This window comes from Saccoglossus kowalevskii, chromosome 11 (genome assembly GCF_978046115.1).
Source record: "Saccoglossus kowalevskii chromosome 11, keSacKowa6.1, whole genome shotgun sequence".
NCBI classification, from domain to species: Eukaryota; Metazoa; Hemichordata; class Enteropneusta; family Harrimaniidae; genus Saccoglossus; species Saccoglossus kowalevskii.
In genome coordinates this window covers 32826822-32847964 of record NC_140651.1, presented here as the reverse complement: position 1 = coordinate 32847964, position 21143 = coordinate 32826822, and the positions used below count along the sequence as shown (strand labels likewise).

Genomic DNA, 21143 nt, shown 5'->3' with positions numbered 1-21143 from the left:
CGCTGATCGTTTGAGATAATGTTGTGTCAGATCCCGTGGACATAACTGATGTTCAAAACGCTCAGAGACAAAGGGTCTTTATGCGATATTTGATCTTTTATTATTATTCCCAATATGGCCACGATTTGCTGCGTATTATCAACATTATTTTCATTTTGTTCAATATTTTATATACTTTTTGCTATGGTTGAATCAGCACTATCACTATCCGCAGCAATTTATCAATTATTCAAGTTTTAAAAACGTATGTAGGTGTAGCAAAGGTATTGTGTACTTTATAAGATGTTTTCAGTAAGCCTTTGAAAGGAAAACATATATTTTACATGATTTATACAAGTTTTATCAGGGGAAAATATAGTAAGGTTACATATTTAGCTGCTAATTATTTTCACTTATAAATATTAATAAAAAAAACAAACTAACTCAATGACTATTTAAAATATGGAAGTACTGTTTTCTTAATACATCAGTGCATTTAAAATATAATAAATATCCTATTAATATCAAATTATCTTTCATTAAACGCAGTGCGTATTTCTTTTTGTGATTACCGACTAATAAATAATTAATATTTCATAACATTCCAATATGTGCATTTGCAAAAACACTACATCTGATCAATAATAGCTCATATATATAAGGCTGTTTTTCTAAAGTGCGTAATCTGATCGATCCATGGCAACATTTTTGAGGGAACAAGTCGCACTCATCTGCAAGTATCCAAATAATCAGATTTGTACATTGTCCTAGAGCATCTTTGTACTAAGTTTCATTGAAATGGATATCAGTGTAATAGCATAAATTGGTTAGGTAATTAATATGTACAGATTTTAACCCACAATTAAATAGGTATGTCTATTGTCCTACAGTATCCATGTACAACGTTTTGAATGTGATGATTAGTACTTGAGATATCAGTGTGAAAGTTGAAAATTGGTTAATTATGCAAATTAGGTGATTAAAATGCATAAATATTTACCAAAAACGAATTAGGTCTCTGCATAGTTCTAGATTCATTGAAATCTGATGATTAGTACTCAAGATATCAGTGGAAAAGCTGAAAATTAATTATGCAAATTAGGTAATTAATATGCACAATTATTTACCCTAAAACTAATCAAGTCTCTGCATAGTCCTAGAAAATCTATGTATCAAGTTTCATTGAAATGTGATGATTAGTACTTGAGAAATCCGTGGAAAAGCTGAAAATTTACTAATTATGCAAATTAGGAGATTAATATGCGCACATATTTACCGCCCGCCGTATAACAAATCCAAGTTGTATTTTCGTGGGAGTATCATGATCAAAGTACCGAAGTCTCGCGCGGATGAGAAACAAGATTATACATGGAATAAAATTTTATTTCATTTCTTCTCTTCTATCAATGATCTCACTTACAGTTCTTTGAGAATCACACAAATCTAATGGGAGAAAAAAAAAGAATTAATTTTAATTTTTTTCCACCCTCCTCAAAAAAATTGATTTATAAAAACTCGAGAAACAAGGAATAAAAAAAAGTATGGTCTGAATTAATTAATTATGCAAATTAGGTAACTAATATGTACAGATATTACCCTAACAACCATCAGGTCTGTGCAGTGTCCTATGACATTTATGTACCAAATTTCATTGAAATGCCATGTTTAGTATATCAGTAAAAAAAAAAATTAATATGCACAGATTTTTATCAAAAACTTATCATTAGTTCAGAGCATCTATGTGCCGAGTTTCATCAAAATCCAATGATTTGTTGTTCAGATATCAGTAGAAAAGTCATGGAACAGCTAAAAATTGTCTAACTATCATGCAAATTAGGTAATTAATATGCACAGATTTTTACTAAAAACTAATCAAATCTGCGCATAGGTCCAGAGCATCTATGCACCAGGTTTCACCAAAAACCAAAGTATGGTTCTTGAGATAGCAGTGGAACAGACGGACACACAGACACACTAACTGCAAAGACTCCCATTGTGTGCTTCGCACATGGGAGTCAAAAAGCAAATTGAAAATTTATATCTCAGAGGCAAGAAAAGTAAGGAGCTCTCCTGCTCTAGTTGTTTGCTCTGTCGCACTATGTTTTTTTCGAACTGGTCGACCACAAACTCATTGACCAGCAAACAGAAAGCCCAGTCTGTTTAGACCTTCAAAACTAAATCAGATAATCAATGTATTAATTCCTTGGTACACATCAGTGAAAACACAGACAACTGGCTCTGGGCTAACCCTGTATCCCTCAATAGTAGTAGGCGAGAGATTCTAATGAATCTGCTCAGTTTCTGACCACACCAATCACAGAAATTCATACTCAAAATTAAATGGTGATTTCATGACGAGGTTTGCAGTATTGTCAGACACTCTGCTAAAAAAAGTTAGCTGCCAATTGCTAGAGAGCATGTGTAGTTGGGAAAGATTCATGGGGAGAACCCAGTGGCCCCGTGTCAGCCTGGCTGCTATCAATGACAAGAGACAAGTATAAACCAAGGCCATCATGACAATCATATTTTTTTTCTAGTACAGTATAAACCAACTGGAATGGTGGGAATGCATATATATAAACAATATTGTTCAAAGAATGACTGAAACGATAATTCATGTGGTATAAATATGTAGCGTTCAATGTCATTTACGAATTGCAAGAAGCTCTACAATCAAGACAGACTTATTTAAAAAACAAGTCATTGAAAATGACACAGTCCCGGTTAAATTTTTGAAAGTTCTCTTTGTGGTTATCATATTAAAGCGGAGGGGTTGTCGCGAGCGTGTCCTTGAAACTTGAGTTCTAAGTGGCGTATACAACAGATTGTTTATTTACATCAAAACACGTGTTCTGTGTAGTAGTAATATGGCCAAAAATAAAAACAGCCGTTATTCAGCCATCTTTGATCTGATTATGAAACACACTGATATGTATGATGTATGTGCCAAATACAAATGAGAATGGTACATAAATTGTGGAAATATAGTAGTAAGGCCAAAAAGTCAGATGGCTGTCAATTGGCCATCCTTGACCAGATTTTGAAACAAATTGTCATGGACATGCATTCTAACATTTATAAAGTACATGTATGTGCCAAATTTGAATGAAAACTGACAGGGCACGTACAACATACCGCATAAAAAAACAAGCAGCCTATTGGCTGAAATAGCTCCGCTGTTAGCAATGCACATTTCAATTAAAGAACTGAAGACATCATTAGAAAATGAACAATATGTATAGTATCAAAGCGATCGGACTTACAGTTTTTAACAAGAAGTCGAAAATATCACTTTCTACCAAAAATGACAAAAATATTAACCAAAATTAGAGAATTGAAGATATCATCACGAAATGAACAAATCTGAGAAAGGTCTACATGTAGTATCTATATATGTAATATCAAAGCAATTGAACTTTTGGTTTTTAACAAGAAGTCGAAAATATCACTTTCTACCAAAAATGACAAAAATATTCACCAAAATTAGAGAATTGAAGATATCATCACGAAATGAACAAATCTGAGAGAGGTTACCCAAGGTACATATACAACAAGTATCAAAGCATTCAGGCTTGTAGTTTTCAAGAAGAAGTCGAAAAAGTAAAACATTGACACGGACGTCGGACAATCACTCATATGATAAGCTCCGCTCGACAAAGTCGACAGCGGAGCTAAAAAACAAGATGCCTGCAAGTCGACCGTCTTTGATCCAATTGCGAAATAAATCGTCATGGACATGTATCCTAACATGTTTAATCTATGTACCAAGTTTGAATGACGACTGACAAAGCATGTCCAAAATAAAACATTTTCAAAAAACAAGATGGCTGCCAGTCGGCCGTTTTGAATCGAATTACTAAACCACTGCATGTGCATATGTCCCACATAAAATACAAGGGATTCTGAGATATGATTCCGAACGAGGACTAATTACTTTCCGGCAGACAAATTATTTAATAACCATATTTTATTTCCTTGTTTAAAAACAACAACTTACATTACAGATTCAGCTACAATACAAATTTCCCATTTTCTTTAAAAAAAGTACAAAATATTCAGAAATTGAGTTTAATTTAACTCAATACCACTGAACTCACAAATAAAACAAAAAGAAATCAAAAATACTAACCAATCACCCAATATTGATATCACAAAAGTAGAAAATGGAAGAAATGAACAGAGAATGAAAGAAAAAAGTTGAATAATTTGATGATAGTTATACCATTTACCAAAGCTGAAAATACAAAGAAAAAAACAATTTGAACAAATAAATTACATTTCCTCAATACCATAAACAAATAAAAATGCTTACAATATGGTGCGGTCACCAAAACATTTACAAAAACTAATTATCATTCTCATTTATATTTACTTTTACACAATCCTTGATAATATTGAACTTATATATTGTGACATCTGAAAAGCACGTTAAATCAGCTTTAAAATTACTAATTTTTTAACATTTCACAATAAACACTGATTCAAATCATTGCTAGCAGTGAAAATGGTACTGTGTAATTTTGACATAAAGAATAATATCCATAATGACTATGCACTGAAAACAAAATTAATTCAACCTCATATTATCTAGTACTTGTATATTTTAACTTTCATATTTTTTCTGAAAGTTGTAAACTTCAATGAAAACTAAATTTTACAGACAAAAAATGAGTTACATTTTACAATATAGGTAGAATTCTTTGTTGCAAACAATTTTAATTTGAACACAACAATAAATAGCATGGTTATAACAAGAAAAAAGCGTCAGACCAAAAATATTTTTTCAGACTATGTGGTCCATAATCAGCTCCTGCAGTCAAAATGGGTATTTACACTTGCTTCAAGAAAGTTTTCAAAACAATGGAAAATTTCTATTGTAAAAATAGAAACTTGGTAGGCAGAACATTACCATAGTAATCAATATTCACACTACCAGATTAGCCAGCTATTATTAGGACATTACTTTTGACCTCATGCTGGTATTCACAATTTGGTACTTTCAACTACCATCTTAGGTAGTTTAAAATGTGACATATTCATATAAAAGTCCCCCTAGCTTTTCATAAAAGCAGAAAATTAAGTTTGTTGGTGGGTTTGAACAACTTCTTTAGACGATTCTAAGGTTTTCATTTATAAAAAATTATATTTAATTAGTTTCAAATTAATCAATCAATTAGACTGACTACAGGTATTTAACAAAGAATGACTGTCAGCCACTGTTTGCAGATTTAACACATTTCTCATACCACCATGGATCAAGTTCAAAGAATGTTTATAGTTTACACTTCAACACAATTTATATTTAATAATTATCATTTGAACTAATTTTAGGTCAATTTTGATTATAAATAATTTTCATAATCCACAAGATAACTTTTTTTTATCAATTCTTACATTGATCAGAAATGCATGAATAACTTTTTAATATTTCTCTACAGAAATAAAATGAAAATATTTAGCAGGAGAATTACTCATCTTCAGAACAGATATGTACATACTTGTTATAAATATAGAGAAATTGATAAAACACTATACAAATTACAAAACTATTTGTACAAATCAAAAATTAACAAAATATTTACAATACAAATGCAAAAGAGTCAATTATTTTGGGAGAACCAATTCTATTCGAAGAACTGCCAAGATAAAATAAATATATCCATAAAATTAAACCTTTTAACACCATCACTCACAGTAAATTGATAACCCCTTTTTTTTATAAAAATAAGTGTAAGTGCTACAGTCATTGCACTGTGTCCAATGCGATTTTTATAAATTGTGTAAAGTTTGAAACAAAATATATATGGCACAAGAAATCCATTTTTGTATCAATTTTGAATGACAATGGTTTTATGACTATTATTTGTCATAAAACAATTGTCATTCAAAAAACATAACATTTAAAAAGAGATTCCGAGAATGACAGTTGAGTAAGAACAGACATATGTTAATATTTCCTAAGTGAAAACATGTGCATGATTTCATAGAAGTACCATAAAATCTGTATTAGATAAAAGCCACATTTCTAATATAAGTTGCTCTCATTCTTTTTGAACAATTGAGAACCAAACATTTGTACACATGTGTACATATGTGTAGATGCTCTAATAGAAGTTGAATTGTACCATTTTAATAGAAGCCACAACTTCTAATACAGATTTTACAGTACTCAGATTCAGCCAATAATTTACTCTGGTATGTCAGTCACATTATTTCAAATTTACCAAAATGGTGTAAATTAGAGAGAATAAAAAGAATTAATATTTTGCACATTTTCATAAACTACCAAGGACAGAAGTTTGGTTATGAACTGAGAGAAATTTAAATTAGATAAATTACTGTTGAGATAAACATCAATTTAACATAGCCCTTACTAAGTAAATTATTGGATAACTACACACTAACAAATCAACACTATGGTATTCAACACATTATGAACAGCAGTGGTTGTTGTAATGTGTCACAATTGGTCCAATGTAAGATGTACGTAAATAAAATGTTGGGAAAACTCCTTCATTTTCATTGCAGGATTTTATGGCATTCAAGAAAACAAATTATTGTGAATGTCACTGGCCTTCCATGTCATAGGACACCAGACAATTAGTCACTGCTACAATATTTTGAGATTTCCATAATTTGTCTCAAGAAATTAAAACTATTTACACAACATTTTCATATGAAATTGAATGTATAACTACACAAAGACCAACACCTTTCATTATGACTTATTTGCTGATACCACAGAAATTCAAGTGACTTTTTTTAATTGCATCATGCATACTTTATAAGTAGTTTTAATAATACTGTAAACTGCTTCATTTTCATATTTTTAGAATTTTTGTAATTTAATATTTTATGGCATTCATGAAAACAATTTTTTGTGAAAGTCACTGAAATTACAACAAAATTTTATGATTTTTATTTGTCAATCGTGAAATTAAAGCAGTTTTTGCACTCGCATATTGATTAGATAAATTTACTAATGGTAATGTGAAAGTCAGTAGAACCAATCAGTGTATACAAATCTACACAGTTGTAATGTTTCCAAGAGACACGTTCAACATGTTTAATAGACAGAGATTGATGTACAATGACTAAATTACTGCAAAGTCTGACCACCCGATTGGGATGTTAATATATAATTCAACTTTGGCTACACTATTGCAGTTCTATCAGGATTACAAATTTAGAGAAAAGTGAAATACAGACTCTTGGAACATATCTCGTCTTAAAACTGTGCACACAATCAAACTAATGATTCATTCACAATAACCAAAAATTATTTTTAGTGAAACATGATGCTACAATGACTTTCACATTTCAATATAGAGACTTTGATCAGAATCATTGTGAACTAGTTTTCCCTCCTCAGCAACTACATCAGAGAGTCAAATGAGGCACAGTTGATAGGCACTTTATTATAAACCCAGTTAGGGGGTTACAAATCATATTGTAAACTAGCATGTGTGGAAATCGAGTCCCACGCGACAATAACAACGCACACTCAAAACAGAAAGGCTCATGGGTAGATGCTTGTTTGTAAACAGCGACCCGGTATGGACGTCTGTCACATGCGCAGATGCTTTAGCTAGTTTAGTTTTATTTAGTTTGTTATAGTGAAGTGTTCACTATATAAGCACATAATACTCTGGGTTTGTTACGAAAATTCATTATAAAGGTGTTTATTATAACAAGGTTAGATCTGATGAACTAAGCCATTCCACGACTGGACAATGACCATCATGATAATCCTATCGCTGGTGGTTTATACATTGATCTCCATAGCGCCAGTTACCTACTAAAAACACTGACTGTTGACATGGATTCAAGTATAAACATTTGGAACTTTCTTTTTCCAAGTTCCCTAGAAAATCTCAAAAACAGAAAATAAGAAATATCAAGAGAACTTTAATCCTAAAATTATTGAAACATAGATCCCTCGATGAAATCCGTGGTTTTCTACAAATTAGTGAATTGCCACAAAGAGGTCGTTGTAAAACAACGCAAGAATCATGCATTATTTATTTTGTTGTACTGTTGTAGGTATCCAAGTGGAATCCATTTAGTAGAAATTGAGATAAAAAACTTACTGTCCATAAACAAATTGGCAGTACCAGGCAGCACCATGCATGTACATATGACAACATTATATTTCAGTAAGTACAAGACAAAAGACTGATTTGAATTTATTGTTGCATAAACTTGTCAGCAAATTTCAATGAGGTAAACATAATTCTGCAGTATTGTCATGGAAGGCTATATTGTCACTGTCTAAGTCTGATGGCGGCAACAGAAGAAGGTTTGATGCAGAAATTCTGAATAACAAATCAGTCTCTCCCAATTTCCCAGCAGGACACCAGAGGGCACTTCAAAACTCCAGCATGCTTGTTTGTAGTTCGCGTAGATTTTCTGATTTTAATATATCTCTGTTAGCTTTGGATATTTTGAAGAGCACAGGACAATCCATTGATACACATACAAGAGTAGGATCATTGCTTCCACAACAGTTATAGCAGATCTGCAAAGAAGAACAGTTAATTATTAATTGTTGCTGAAAGGAGTCACCTACATTAAAAATTGGCGCGGAGGGAAGAGCAGGAAATCAGGGAAACTTGAGGAAAAACAAGCAGCCTCTTGGCTGAGATAGCTCCGCTGTTACCAATGCACTTTTCAATTAGAAGTCCACCTGAGGTGCCTAAATGTATAATATCAAAGCAATCAGACTTGCAGTTTTTAACAAGAAGTCAACAATATCACTTTTTACCAAAAATTATAAAAATATTCATCAAAATTAGAGAATTGAAGATATTATCACAAAATATGAGAGAGGTCCACCTATCAGACATGCAGTAGAGAATATCAGTTTTTACCAAAAATGACAAAAATATTCATCAAAATTAGAGAATTAATTTGGAATTCAGTGGTCTCATGTGAAATATGACAAGTCATCTACTCAAGTAATACAACAGTGTAGAAAAATGAATCTTGAAACTTGCTTGCTAATATTTGGCAAATTTTGACAAGAGAATACTGTAGAGGTAGAATACGATTATGACGTATAAACTTTTCCACAAATAAAAGATTTTGATTGATAGATGCATTACCTTAGATAAATTGTAGTAATTCTGATCCCATTCATGTATCTTTGTATTCAACACCACTGTGACTCTCTGAGGGTCTGTCTGACATGTGCTGCACAACAATTGTTGAGTTAATTCACCGCATACTGGACAATTCATGGCATTGAAGTACTGGGATATAGTACCCTAAATAGACAATTATAAAAACTATTAGGTAAGAATATAGAGACTAAAGAATGCATTGTACCTGGATGCACTGTGTATGATAAGGATGCTCCAAATTAAAACACCTTAGACAGGAATTTTCCGAAACTTTGCTGAGTTATTGCTTGTGATGGGCCATGTAAAAATCTGACAACAAAACTTTGGGTCACAAAATAATTTCAAACTATAGTTTATGTATCGGCACCAGAGTACAGTTTATACCTTTGAGTGCCAAATTTTTGTTCCTGCTTAAATTCAGATAAATTTGTCATTTTCTGTAATTTTCACTGCATTCAATCTCAATTTTTGATAAAAATGTAGAAAACAGCAGACTATAAATAGAACTATTTTGTGGATGGTGCCTGAAGTTGACTTTGGTGCTCAGAGGGTTAAGCTTGGTGGGAGATCAGAGATTGCTTCTCAAGTATTAGGTTAAACCACTTCTGTTTTATTTGTTCTTTGTCATTTAATTGATGCGACTTTTTCATTTGAAGCAGAATACAAATCTAATGTAGGGAAAGGCTTTGGTTGATTTTTGGTTATGTTTAATCAGCTCATCTCTGGTGGTATTTTTCAAAAGTTTACCTTAGTTACCTTACTATACATATTCTAGTATTCATTGTGGTTGTTCAATCACTGTAAACTCAATTATTGCAACATCTTAACAAAACAGTAACTATACAAATCTGACAATTTATTGTAATTTAACAGGTTGAATGTACGAAAGTAAAACAGTATGTCTAGTCTTAGTAAAAATCATTCAAAGCAATACAAATTATACATTTGACAATACCTTTCGGAGTGACGTCTGTCCACTAAAAGAAGGTACTTTCATGACTTTTGGCAATTCACTATACCAAGTGTTCACATCAATCCCCATCATAGAAAACACCCGATTTAATGGCGGAAGAATCTGTTTACTTATATAGTATGTTGCATTTAATCGTAAATTACTGTCCTGTAAAACTTCCACAGGTCTTCTCACCAGCTGTATTAAAGGTAAACCTGGGCTTCCATATACAATAACATACGGAACTCTCTCACCGACTCTGGGCTCTGCACAACGGTCTACAGATAGCAAACGTCTGGAAATAAACAGAGTAATCAGATTTATAAAGGTGGTATATATAAATAACCATATTCCAGCAAACATGAGACAAATGTTTAAGCTTGACATTGAGAAATACTGGAAATTACAATAGCTTATTTGGTATCCAACAAAACTTGAATGTTATTCACATTGTTTTCAATTAGCAACAGCCAAAATAGGGAATAAAATGTCATTCAAGAATCAAAACAAATTTTAATGCACTTTTCTAACACAATAATAATTTGTCTTTTAATTTTAATAATAATTGAGAACTCAGATAGCATTTGCAGATAAGGTGTTACTGTTACTTACTTGGATATTTCCAGTGCAGGTACACATGCACCAGGCCTATACCCTGCCATGCCACGGTACTCCTTAGCAAATATCAAATCCTGCATTCCAACACGGCCTTCAGATATCTTCTGAAACTGATGCTGTACAAACTTCTTTACTTGCGACACATCTTTTGTATTGAACAGTAGTTTTAACGACCTCTCCAGGATCTGCCAATTTAAGAGAATTTAAGTTTGAAGCATAGTAGATAAACACTATACAGAAATGAAACATTTCAGATAACATTGACTAAAAACAAGCCATATTCCTGTGGGAACAATACGTTGCGGTTATGGAAATATAACGAAATATAGTATGCAAAATTATCTGCTACACAACCAGCACCAATCACCACAGAAGAACGACTTAATAAAAATTCAGAATTTATTCACTAACAGAAAACCCGCTGGCAATCCGTAGACTTACAACTGGATATCAACGATATAACACAAATTGTAAGAATGATACAGAATTGGCAGTATGCCCTTGATATACATCGATAAACTCTTGACCGTGTAAGAAAATTAGTGGGAAAACTTCTAATTGGATGAATATAAAAATTGAAACAAAAGAACACACTGTGGTGGTTTCTACCACGTTCGCATTTATGTCGTCGTCCCACTTCAGAATCCGTATTTTGCAACATGTATAAGTCAGAATACAGTATTATTGAACTTGTATAAAACGAAATGAATAAAGCGAATAACAAATATTGCATGTTTCAATTACAATGCTTCACAGATAAATGATTCAGAAATTACTTCGACAATTCCCCTGAAATTGTGTTTATTTACCAGTATATCAATTGTCGTACATCGTGATAGAATGAATCAAAATGAAAGTTGTTTTGTCACTAAGTTAAATAAATGCAAGCATATACTGTTTCTATTACAAACTATTGCATTTAAACCTAGTGAATATATCTATTAAATCAAAGGACAAAAATTTAAACACTTACAACAGTAGACAGCCTATATTTTTTTTACAAAACTGTATATAGGAATGAAGAAACAAATTTGCTGTGTCTTATTACCTTGGCAACAGCTTGACAAGCATCTCTTCTAACTGTCTCAATACCCTTGGCATCAAAGACAGGTTCCTTCTGATCTTCAGTCTCATAACTATAGCCAACATATCTCTTCTTTGTTTGTAGAACACAGGGTAAATATACCTGGAAAACAAACATGACTCAAATCAACATCCTGATAATACATCACATCACATGCTTGATGTGTTGCTGAGTTACTGCTGTCATTGAATTACACAGATTGAAGATATTTTTTTCAAATCACGAACTGCATAAAAAGAGTTTGTATCAAAAATGTGATAGCGTAGATGTAGTTCTAACAATTAGCATCACAGACTGCAATGGATGCTTGAAAATTTTTGAGATAGTAAACGGAAAATAACTAAAAAATTGCCGCATTCAGAATGTATGTAATACTCGCTTCGCGAATATGCACCAACACTACCTAAAACAGTCTGAGAGAATGTGAACCTTTGACTTCATAGACTCACCAATTTGCAAAAATATAGATTTCTCTTGCAATTTGTGATCATACTACAATTCACTCAACTCCATCAATTCACATGTGATCCTCATTTCACACTAGCCAAATTTTACGTATCATGGATACCGACTATATGCCACGTTTAGATTCAGTATCAAACCTCAAGAGATAGCAATGAAACTACTAAATACCTTTTCAAATTTTAGCTTCACAGGTTTTGGATTATCGGCTGTCACTTTAGCTGCTATTTCGTGTCCAATCTTGAAGGCTTCATCTTTACTTCGACCTTTCAACAACACAAACATACTATAGACAAAATAAGTTTAAGCTATAATAACATGATATTGTAGCACAGTAATGTCCTCATGTCCATGCTCAGTGAGAAGGGCATTTAATAACAAAATTATGTGGGGTTTATATTGTTAATAATGAAAAAGTTGAATATAGTGATAGCCCCCAAGCTCATATGTATATGTTGGTGTATTAAGAAAACAGTGACCCAAAATATTTATATGCTTACCCAAATTATCCCCCTTCTCCTTAAGCAAGTATGCTTTATACTGTAGAATACTGTGGAATACTTCATTTTCGCTGGAATTAATTTTCGCTGAAATTATCTCTTCCGCGAAAATAGCAAAAATAAATTCCAAGCGAAAATAAAGTACTATAGAATACTTTATTTTCGCTTGGAATTTATTTTCACAATTTTCACTGAAAGGATGATTCAGTGAAAATAAAATCCAGCGAATATACTTTTTTTGCTATATTTCACATTCAACTCATCAAAAATGAGTGAAAATAAATTCCATACAGAATGCCCAAAAAGCCTTTTCAGCGAAAATTAATTCTAGCGAAAATAAAGTATTCCACAGTATTTACAATTAAATGCTTTTTTAGAAGCTTTTCAGTTTTTCTCAATGCCTAAATTGACCCTGACTGGTACCTCAGGAAAAATGAGATGATTACCTATCAGTATCTCCATAGACAACTTTAGCTCCCCATTTTGGTGTGTTTTCTACCAGCTGTATGGCTCTTTCTAGAGTTTCACGTCCTTTTCTTACAACACTGTCACCAATCTGAAAACAATTACAATGGTCTCAGTTATAATTAATTATGTGAACACATTAACAAGGGAGATTGAGCCGAGAGTCAGCAACTCATGAAAACACAAATAAAAGTTAATTTATTTTCACGAGAGATCGTCATAAAATGTTGGGAGGAAAATATCAGTTCTTCAAGCAGGTAGTAAAAACAACTCTTTTCAAAGTTACAGCAAGACCATTAAAAACCTTCATAGTTTTGCCCTACACTTTTTTTGCAGGATGATTTAGTAACATTTTAATTTATGCTTTTATCTATTAAAAGAGCAACTGTTTTATAATTAATACATCTTTTTTTCAGTCATTTGACCCAATCACAGGATTTTTTTCTTATTCACATTTTACTCAGTGCACATTTTTTTTTCTCCAAGTCACTATCTTCTCTCTCTTGGTCATCTTAGTCAGCACAATTTTCTTATAATTTATTTATTCATCATAATTTTGTTCAAATTTTTCACTTATGGACATTAGTGATTTCATTGTCTTACCTCAATCAATGGCATCCTACCAGAGAAATTAGCAGAGGTATAACCATATGTCACATTAGCAATTAATTTCAATCCAAGCTGACGAGCATTTAGCAGTCTTTCTAAACCCTGTGAATGAGTTAATTCATTGATACTTTAGATACAACAGCACACATTAAACAAGCAGCCTCTCGACTGAGATAGCTCCGCTGTTAGCAATGCACATTTCAATTAAAGAACAGAAGATATCATTAGAAAATGAACAATATGTATAGTATCAATGCAATGGGACTTGCTGTTTTCAACAAAAATTCAAAAATATAATTTTTAACCATAAATGATTGTGGTTTTTAACAAGAAAATATCACATTTTACCAAAAATGACAAAAATATTCACCAAAATTAGAAAATTAAAGATATCATCATGAAATGAACAAATTTGAGAGTGGTCCACATGTAGTACCTATATATGTAATATCAAAGCAATTGGACTTGTGGTTTTTAACAAGAAGTCGAAAATATCACTTTTTACCAAAAATGACAAAAATATTCACCAAAATTAGAAAATTAAAGATATCATCATGAAATGAACAAATTTGAGAGTGGTCCACATGTAGTACCTATATATGTAATATCAAAGCAATTGGACTTGTGGTTTTTAACAAGAAGTCGAAAATATCACTTTTTACCAAAAATGACAAAAATATTCAACAAAATTAGAAAATTAAAGATATCATTACAAAATGAACAAATCTGAGAGTGATTCACATGTAGTATCTATATAGGTAATATCAAAGCAATTGGACTTGCGGTTTTTAACAAGAAGTCGAAAATATAACTTTTTACCAAAAAATGACAAAAATATTCACCAAAGTTAGAGAATTGAAGATATCATTACAAAATGAACAAATCTGAGAGAGATACACATGTAGTACCTATATATGTAATATCAAAGCAATTGGACTTGCGGTTTTTATTAAGAAGTTGAAAATATCACTTTTTACCAAAAATGACAAAAATATTCACCAAAATTAGAGAATTAAAGATATGATCATGAAATGAACAAATCTGAGAGAGGTCTACATGTAGTACCTATATAAAGGATGCTTAATAACCGAGCTTATTACGTGCAGAGAACGTGCAACCCGTCCACGCGATCCGCGCCACACAGCGTGGCCAGAATGCGGCAAAGGCCTTCAGATCTGGGAAGACGTGTAGTGACGTGGAGCTAGGCGATTAGGTGCCGTACGCGAGCGCCGGTTCGAGTCACGCACGCAGTACGTGTTTACTATAATTAGACATAGTCTTTACCTTGCCATTTATTCGGTGTTATTTGCTTACTTTACTTCCTATGTCGACAGCAACTATGAGTTTAGAATTATTTCTCAGTACTTATTCACTGTTACAATGCTGTACCATTACTTTCACCATCCTACTACAGCCAGATCTGAAGGCCTTTGCCGCATTCTGGCCACGCTGTGTGGCGCGGATCGCGTGGACGGGTTTCACGTTCTCTGCACGTAATAAGCTCGGTTATTAAGCATCCTTTTTTGGGGATGCCCGGTGGCCGAGGGGAAGACGTGTAGTGACGTGAAGCTAGGCGATTAGGTGCCGTACGCGAGCGCCGGTTCGAGTCACGCACGCAGTACGTGTTTACTATAATTAGACATAGTCTTTACCTTGCCGTTTATTCGATGTTATTTGCTTACTTTACTTCCTATGTCGACAGCAACTATGAGTTTAGAATTATTTCTCAGTACTTATTTTATGTGTGATGTTACCTTGTTTCCTTTGTTTTCTTTCAGAGATTTCTTCACCATTAGTCTAGTTTTTAAAATGTCCTGCAGCATTCTGGGAAGAAAAAAAGACAAAGTTTAGAAATTATAGCATTGCAGGTATGAATGACTAAGGCATTAAATATGTGCCATGTCTGGTAATTATAGACAGCAACATTAACAGAGCATCGTCGGCTGTGTATGTGAGAGATCAATCAGACAAATTTTGAATATTCTATTTTTCTGAATAAGCTCATTCCATACCAGACTCAAAAGCGTATAAACATTTTGGGGTTTATTTACATCATTGTATTTCTTAATATAATGTCCTTTTTTAAAATACCACATAATAGGACAAAATTTGGTGTAAAATGTTGCATGTGGATTGCTACCAGATACAATATTTTACACCAAATTTCAAAGCCATTGAGATTTATGCTTTTGTGATTCTGCTATCTATGCTCATTTTTTCCCAGTCACAAGCCACGGTACGAGGTTTTACCCAGAATTCAGCACGTTCTGTACCAACGCATATTGCTATGCGCAGAACTGAAATTCTGGCATCGTTCTGCGCAAAAACCGTTTTTAGCTCGTGAGTTGTTTCCGGGTTTGCCTTCCATGTGCTTATCGTGCGATTTATTGTACCAATATCACATTTTCTGGACGTATTCCTACACAATCATGCCAAGAGCATCCAAAAGAGTCAAGCAGGCAAGTTTAGCCGCAAAATTACGTGGGAAATTGGCTTCAACTGTTCACTCGATCGCCGATGTTGTCCGTCGGCACACAAGGTCGTTCGCTTTCTGATCTTTCTTCCGAGATTTTGACTCTAATATTCGGGTTTTGTTGCTTTTTTAATGACAGTGCTGACGGTAGTTCACAGTTCGAGAAAGATAAAACGATGTGCTCACTTCAAATAGTTTGTAGGCGATTTTATGCTATCGCGTCGAATGATTTGTTCGTTATGGGAATGACGGCAAGCTCTATTGCCAGCCATGCTTTTCACAGATTTAAGCTGATGAAGGCGAGATCGCTCGTTGCTAATGAAATAGGGCAACTTTCCGATTTGATCATTCAAAAAGGGCCATCTCAAGTAAGACAAGTAGTGAGAAATTTGCTGGAAAATTTAAAGGGTCACGAATGGGATGATTCAAAGAAATATTTGGAAGTCTCTCTTGCAGTTCTATTTAGCATGAAAAGATCAGCAATTTTTAAGAAAGCCACTGGGAGTCGAGCCTACATCAGTAAAATCTTAAATCAGCACCAGGCAGTAGGTGAAAAGTTGTCTGGATTTGATGAGAGTGCCCTTTGGCAATTACGATTAAATAAAGATAAAGCATTTGCCAAATCAGTATTATCTGTATCATTTTTCAAGGAAGCCATTACATCAGATATTCTGCCTCCTTCTGTTAAATTGGCTTTATTAGCAGCACCATCTTCCCAGAAATTAGATCAGACTACAAATGACACTAAATTATGGAATGATTCTGAAGCAGAACACATATTTATCCATCTAGGGGGCGGTCGATCTGAATCTGACAATGATGGTTTAGAGAAATCTCTGAGAACACAAGACAATGTTTCAAGAATTCTCAGATTAACCACTTTGTGAAATAATTTGAAATGGTTCCACAATATGGTGTCAGAAACTCCCTCTCAAAATAAAAAGGGCTGGTTTGTTCATGATATTGAAGGCCTGGTTTGGAGAAGTGTCCTCAACATATTGACTGAAAACAAATTGGATTATGACCTTGATGATGAAAATGAGAGACAGAAGTTAGAAATAGTTGTAGGTGAGGGTGGCCACACTTTCCAAGATTTCAAGGGAGTGTCCCAAAATTTCAAAGTATTTGCCATCAGTGGTGCTATACGTCTGATAAAATATAATGGTAATGAAGTATGGAGAAATCCAAATCCACAGTCTTCTGATGCAAGCCGCATTCCATTTGCCATTATAAATGCCCCAGAGAGTGATGCACTGATATAAGTTGATATTCTTCCTGTTCTGGCATGCACTGAAAAATTTGCCCAACATGGTATAAAGGGGATGAAATACTGTAGAAAACTGGAAGGAGATGAAAAGTATAAAAGTTTGGTCTTGCAGAGAAAGAGTACCATTTTTTTCTGCAATTTATGTTTGGCTACAGTTCATAAATGTCACAATCCAAATCATGAATGGGATATGTCTATCACTCTTGCGGATATGAATTCATGGGCAGAAGAAAAAAGTAATGGTCAGAGGAATCATCCTCTTATAAAGTATGACCCCATAAATGAATACACTATGGATCACCTTCATGCTAAATTGTGAAACGTGGGTAAACTAATTGTCGAGCTCTTCAACAAGGCTCAAAAGATCGACCAACAACTGGAATTTATACAAAAGTTTGCGAAGTTATCTGAAGATCAAAAACATGATGTGAAGCAATATGAAACAAAACTGGTCGACCAATTTGATACCAAGGTTGAAATTAATGAAGCAAATCATTCAGCAAAGTTACTTCAAGTTACTAAAAAGGATGATCTTAACAAACTTGAGAAGAAACTTGAAACAGCTTCACTAGCATTTGAAATTAAATACACTGAACACATTGAAGTGAATTTGTTGGATTCTGCTGAATCACATTTTGAAATTTTATTTGGCACACACAAGGAATACAAATGCACACTATGTGCATCACATCTCCATGTTGTATATAAAATCAAGCCAGGTATCACTCGTCACATGCAAACTGTCCATGGTAAGTTCAGCACAAAAGATCTGAAACAAAACACAAGATGCATTACTAATCTCAATATTTAATATAAAAAATCTGTCATAATAATAAATTATTATTTACACTTGGTAAAACTATTCTAAAGTCAGCCTAAATTGTCAAATTTGTAATGACACTATTTTCTAGGTATTAATTCTTCAACTTCAAACACATCAATGTGTGTCACGTTTACTGGTGAAATGGGGCAAGTGGAGGGTGCGTGGCACATTTTTTTGAAAATCATTTGTTATTAACTATATTTAGTATATTCTCACTTTAATATTACATAATTTATTATGAATAATATGTCAGAAAATAATATTGAGAGAAACGAATGAAATGCATTGGTATCAAAAACAGATATATGGAAAATGTTCATTTTATCCCTATACCCATAGTATCTCAATAGTGAATATATGGTATGCAAATTAATGACAAAATACATTACGACACTTTATTCACTACTCCTATGAGGGACATAACGTGTATATGGTCGATCTACATATCGTTGTAAAGCTCTCGAAATCCCCAACAAAATTACGTTTTTCATTTTCACGACCAGCATTATTGCAACAAAAAAGGCGCCAACAATTGAAGAAATCGAACGTTATTTTCTAAAAATTGCTTTTTTTGTGTGTAAAACGTAAAAAAAAAAGGACTTACCGAACGTAACTTTGTGAGCCGCCATGTTGACAATCCATAGGAGGCACTCTCGCAGTAATTCTAACATAACAGTGAGAGGAGTAGGCCAAAAACCACCAAAAATGCAGTAATTTCGCATAATCAATTATAGTCTATAACTATTTATTGAAATGGTTAAAACGATCCGGGTAAAAAACTTTAAATACATCAAAAAAATGAGAATTCCAGTATCAAGTTGGGAATGAGGCTGATGGGTCAATTGAGGTCATAGAATGCTAATAGCGTGTATGAGGTCTCATGCCACTAATTAACCAATGGCTGGCTCGTAGCTCTCAATTTAAATGCCCAGCAAGAACCAATGAAATTTTTTAAATATTATTTTTCTCAGGTGCTCCCTGTTTGAGGGCGTAATCACCTGGGTCAGAGGTGAGACCAACATGTGGTCTTTTGTTTACTACTTAGCGGCTGTGTACCTGTGGGTTTATTCTGTGTGTTAATGGATGTTCTAATCTTGGTGTTTTTCCAGTGATTTCTCTTGGTGCAATCCAAATACAGTAGGTGTGTCTTGTTTACCTGAGATTTGCAAGAGTTTGAGCTGGCCAACATGTTAGTTTTTTCATATGGTTGATTACTGGCATGTTTTTTTTTATGGCACTGGAAGAACAGCCAGGAGCGTTGCAATACCAATTTACCATTGTGATTACTACGTCCTCTAAAGTAAGCGAAGAAATTGACTTTGCTTTCATCAGAAAATAAACGCCAAAGCTGTGGTTATTTTGACCCCACTCAGAGCCGTGACAGTAGTTGTCATCCGGGTACTTTGATAGCCCTCTAGTGGCTTTCTAGCAAAAACCGGGAACTCGAGAATTGGGAATTAGAGACAGACAGACAACCCCATGTGTCCTCAGTCCGAATAAACAAATGATATTCCTGCAATATTAGTGCAATAATTCTGCTATATGTGTGTCCATGGTCAACATTTTTTAAGGATCTATTATACAATAAATGAATTTTTTAGTTCACATATGCTTCTAATAGAACAAATACAATACACATATTATGTAATACATTCCTACAAGCTAAATGAGTAACACACCAATGAATTGTTTGATTACTTTTTTCACTCACCTAGGGAGTACACCTTTCCTGACATTCCGTTTGATAAAAGCCACACCATTGGGTGACACATGTATGCCATCTTTCTTTTGCAGTTTTCGTATCAACCCAGGTGAACTATTCAAAGACAAGCATCCCAATGGAATTTCTCCACCTCTGATGAGAATAAATAATAAAGAACATAAGCAACGAAAACAAACAGGTCATCGTCAATGATATAGTCCCTGTTTGTAATTGGAAAAGGCATAATCGCATGAAAATCAAACAAACATAGCCAGGGAGTCCCATACTATACATAACATACATTTTGGTTAAACTACATTATTTATTAACCTTAAATTTGAATTCGCACAGACCCAACAACCACACAGACCCACTTTTTTTGTTTATATTCTTCAATATTATTGGCAATTTTTGTCCCAATCTATTGAAGGAAAATGCAGACTATAAACTAGATTACTTGTGAATTTGAGGTGAAAAGAGAGAACTTTACATGCAAACAACAGCAGCATTGATGCACACAGATGTAAGCTGCAACAACCATCGGGTACTCTCATAACAAAGAATAAGGCTTACAATACAACATGAGAACTTCAATGAATACATAACTATGTACAAATCAATTAACAGCAAAATCAATTTGAAACTTAACATGGAAACCTCAACCTCTAGTATGTGGCTTAGGCAGATTTCTGTACAAATCATACAAACTCATTTTCTAAGCATATGTATCCAGATATAATAAAAAATTTAGGGGAAAACTTGTTGCCATAACAACTAAGAAAGAAACTTACTCTTCTATGTACTTGACTCTTCCTAGACACGTTGAAAAACAATAATTATATGCAATCATCATAGTGGGATAAAGAGACTGGAAATCTAACACCAAAACTGGATCACAATAGAAACTGGATTCTGGCTCCATGTTCAATGGTATACACTCTGGTGCTTTACTCCTGAATGTAGAAAACACAGAATGATTTGACTTTAATGTGTTCACTATTCTACTTTTGAAACCTCCGACTGTTAAGGATACAATTTGTATGTGTAAATTTCATGCCAAATTCAAATAGATTCAAAATCAGGTTTA

General features: G+C 33.5%; 1 protein-coding gene and 1 long non-coding RNA gene across 2 annotated transcripts in view; both read right to left on the bottom strand.

Annotated features, from left to right (window-relative positions):
• Positions 1–3928: 3928 nt before the first annotated feature.
• LOC100372706 (uncharacterized) overlaps positions 3929–21143 on the bottom strand; it is a 37927-nt gene continuing 20712 nt past the window's right edge. The window contains exons 17-27 of the mRNA XM_085505348.1: positions 20848–21009; positions 20066–20209; positions 15546–15615; positions 13786–13893; positions 13164–13273; positions 12389–12503; positions 11720–11857; positions 10666–10856; positions 10057–10348; positions 9084–9245; positions 3929–8497 (exon numbers count right to left, since the gene is read on the bottom strand). Coding sequence (XP_085361474.1) covers positions 8348–8497; positions 9084–9245; positions 10057–10348; positions 10666–10856; positions 11720–11857; positions 12389–12503; positions 13164–13273; positions 13786–13893; positions 15546–15615; positions 20066–20209; positions 20848–21009 — 1642 coding nt within the window. The 3' untranslated portion in view covers positions 3929–8347. The remainder of the gene's footprint in view (positions 8498–9083; positions 9246–10056; positions 10349–10665; positions 10857–11719; positions 11858–12388; positions 12504–13163; positions 13274–13785; positions 13894–15545; positions 15616–20065; positions 20210–20847; positions 21010–21143) is intronic.
• On the bottom strand, positions 18137–19188 carry LOC146737154 (uncharacterized). The gene is made up of 2 exons (XR_014930973.1): positions 18959–19188; positions 18137–18300 (listed from the first exon to the last, which is right to left on the bottom strand). It is a non-coding gene; the product is annotated as an uncharacterized LOC146737154 (long non-coding RNA).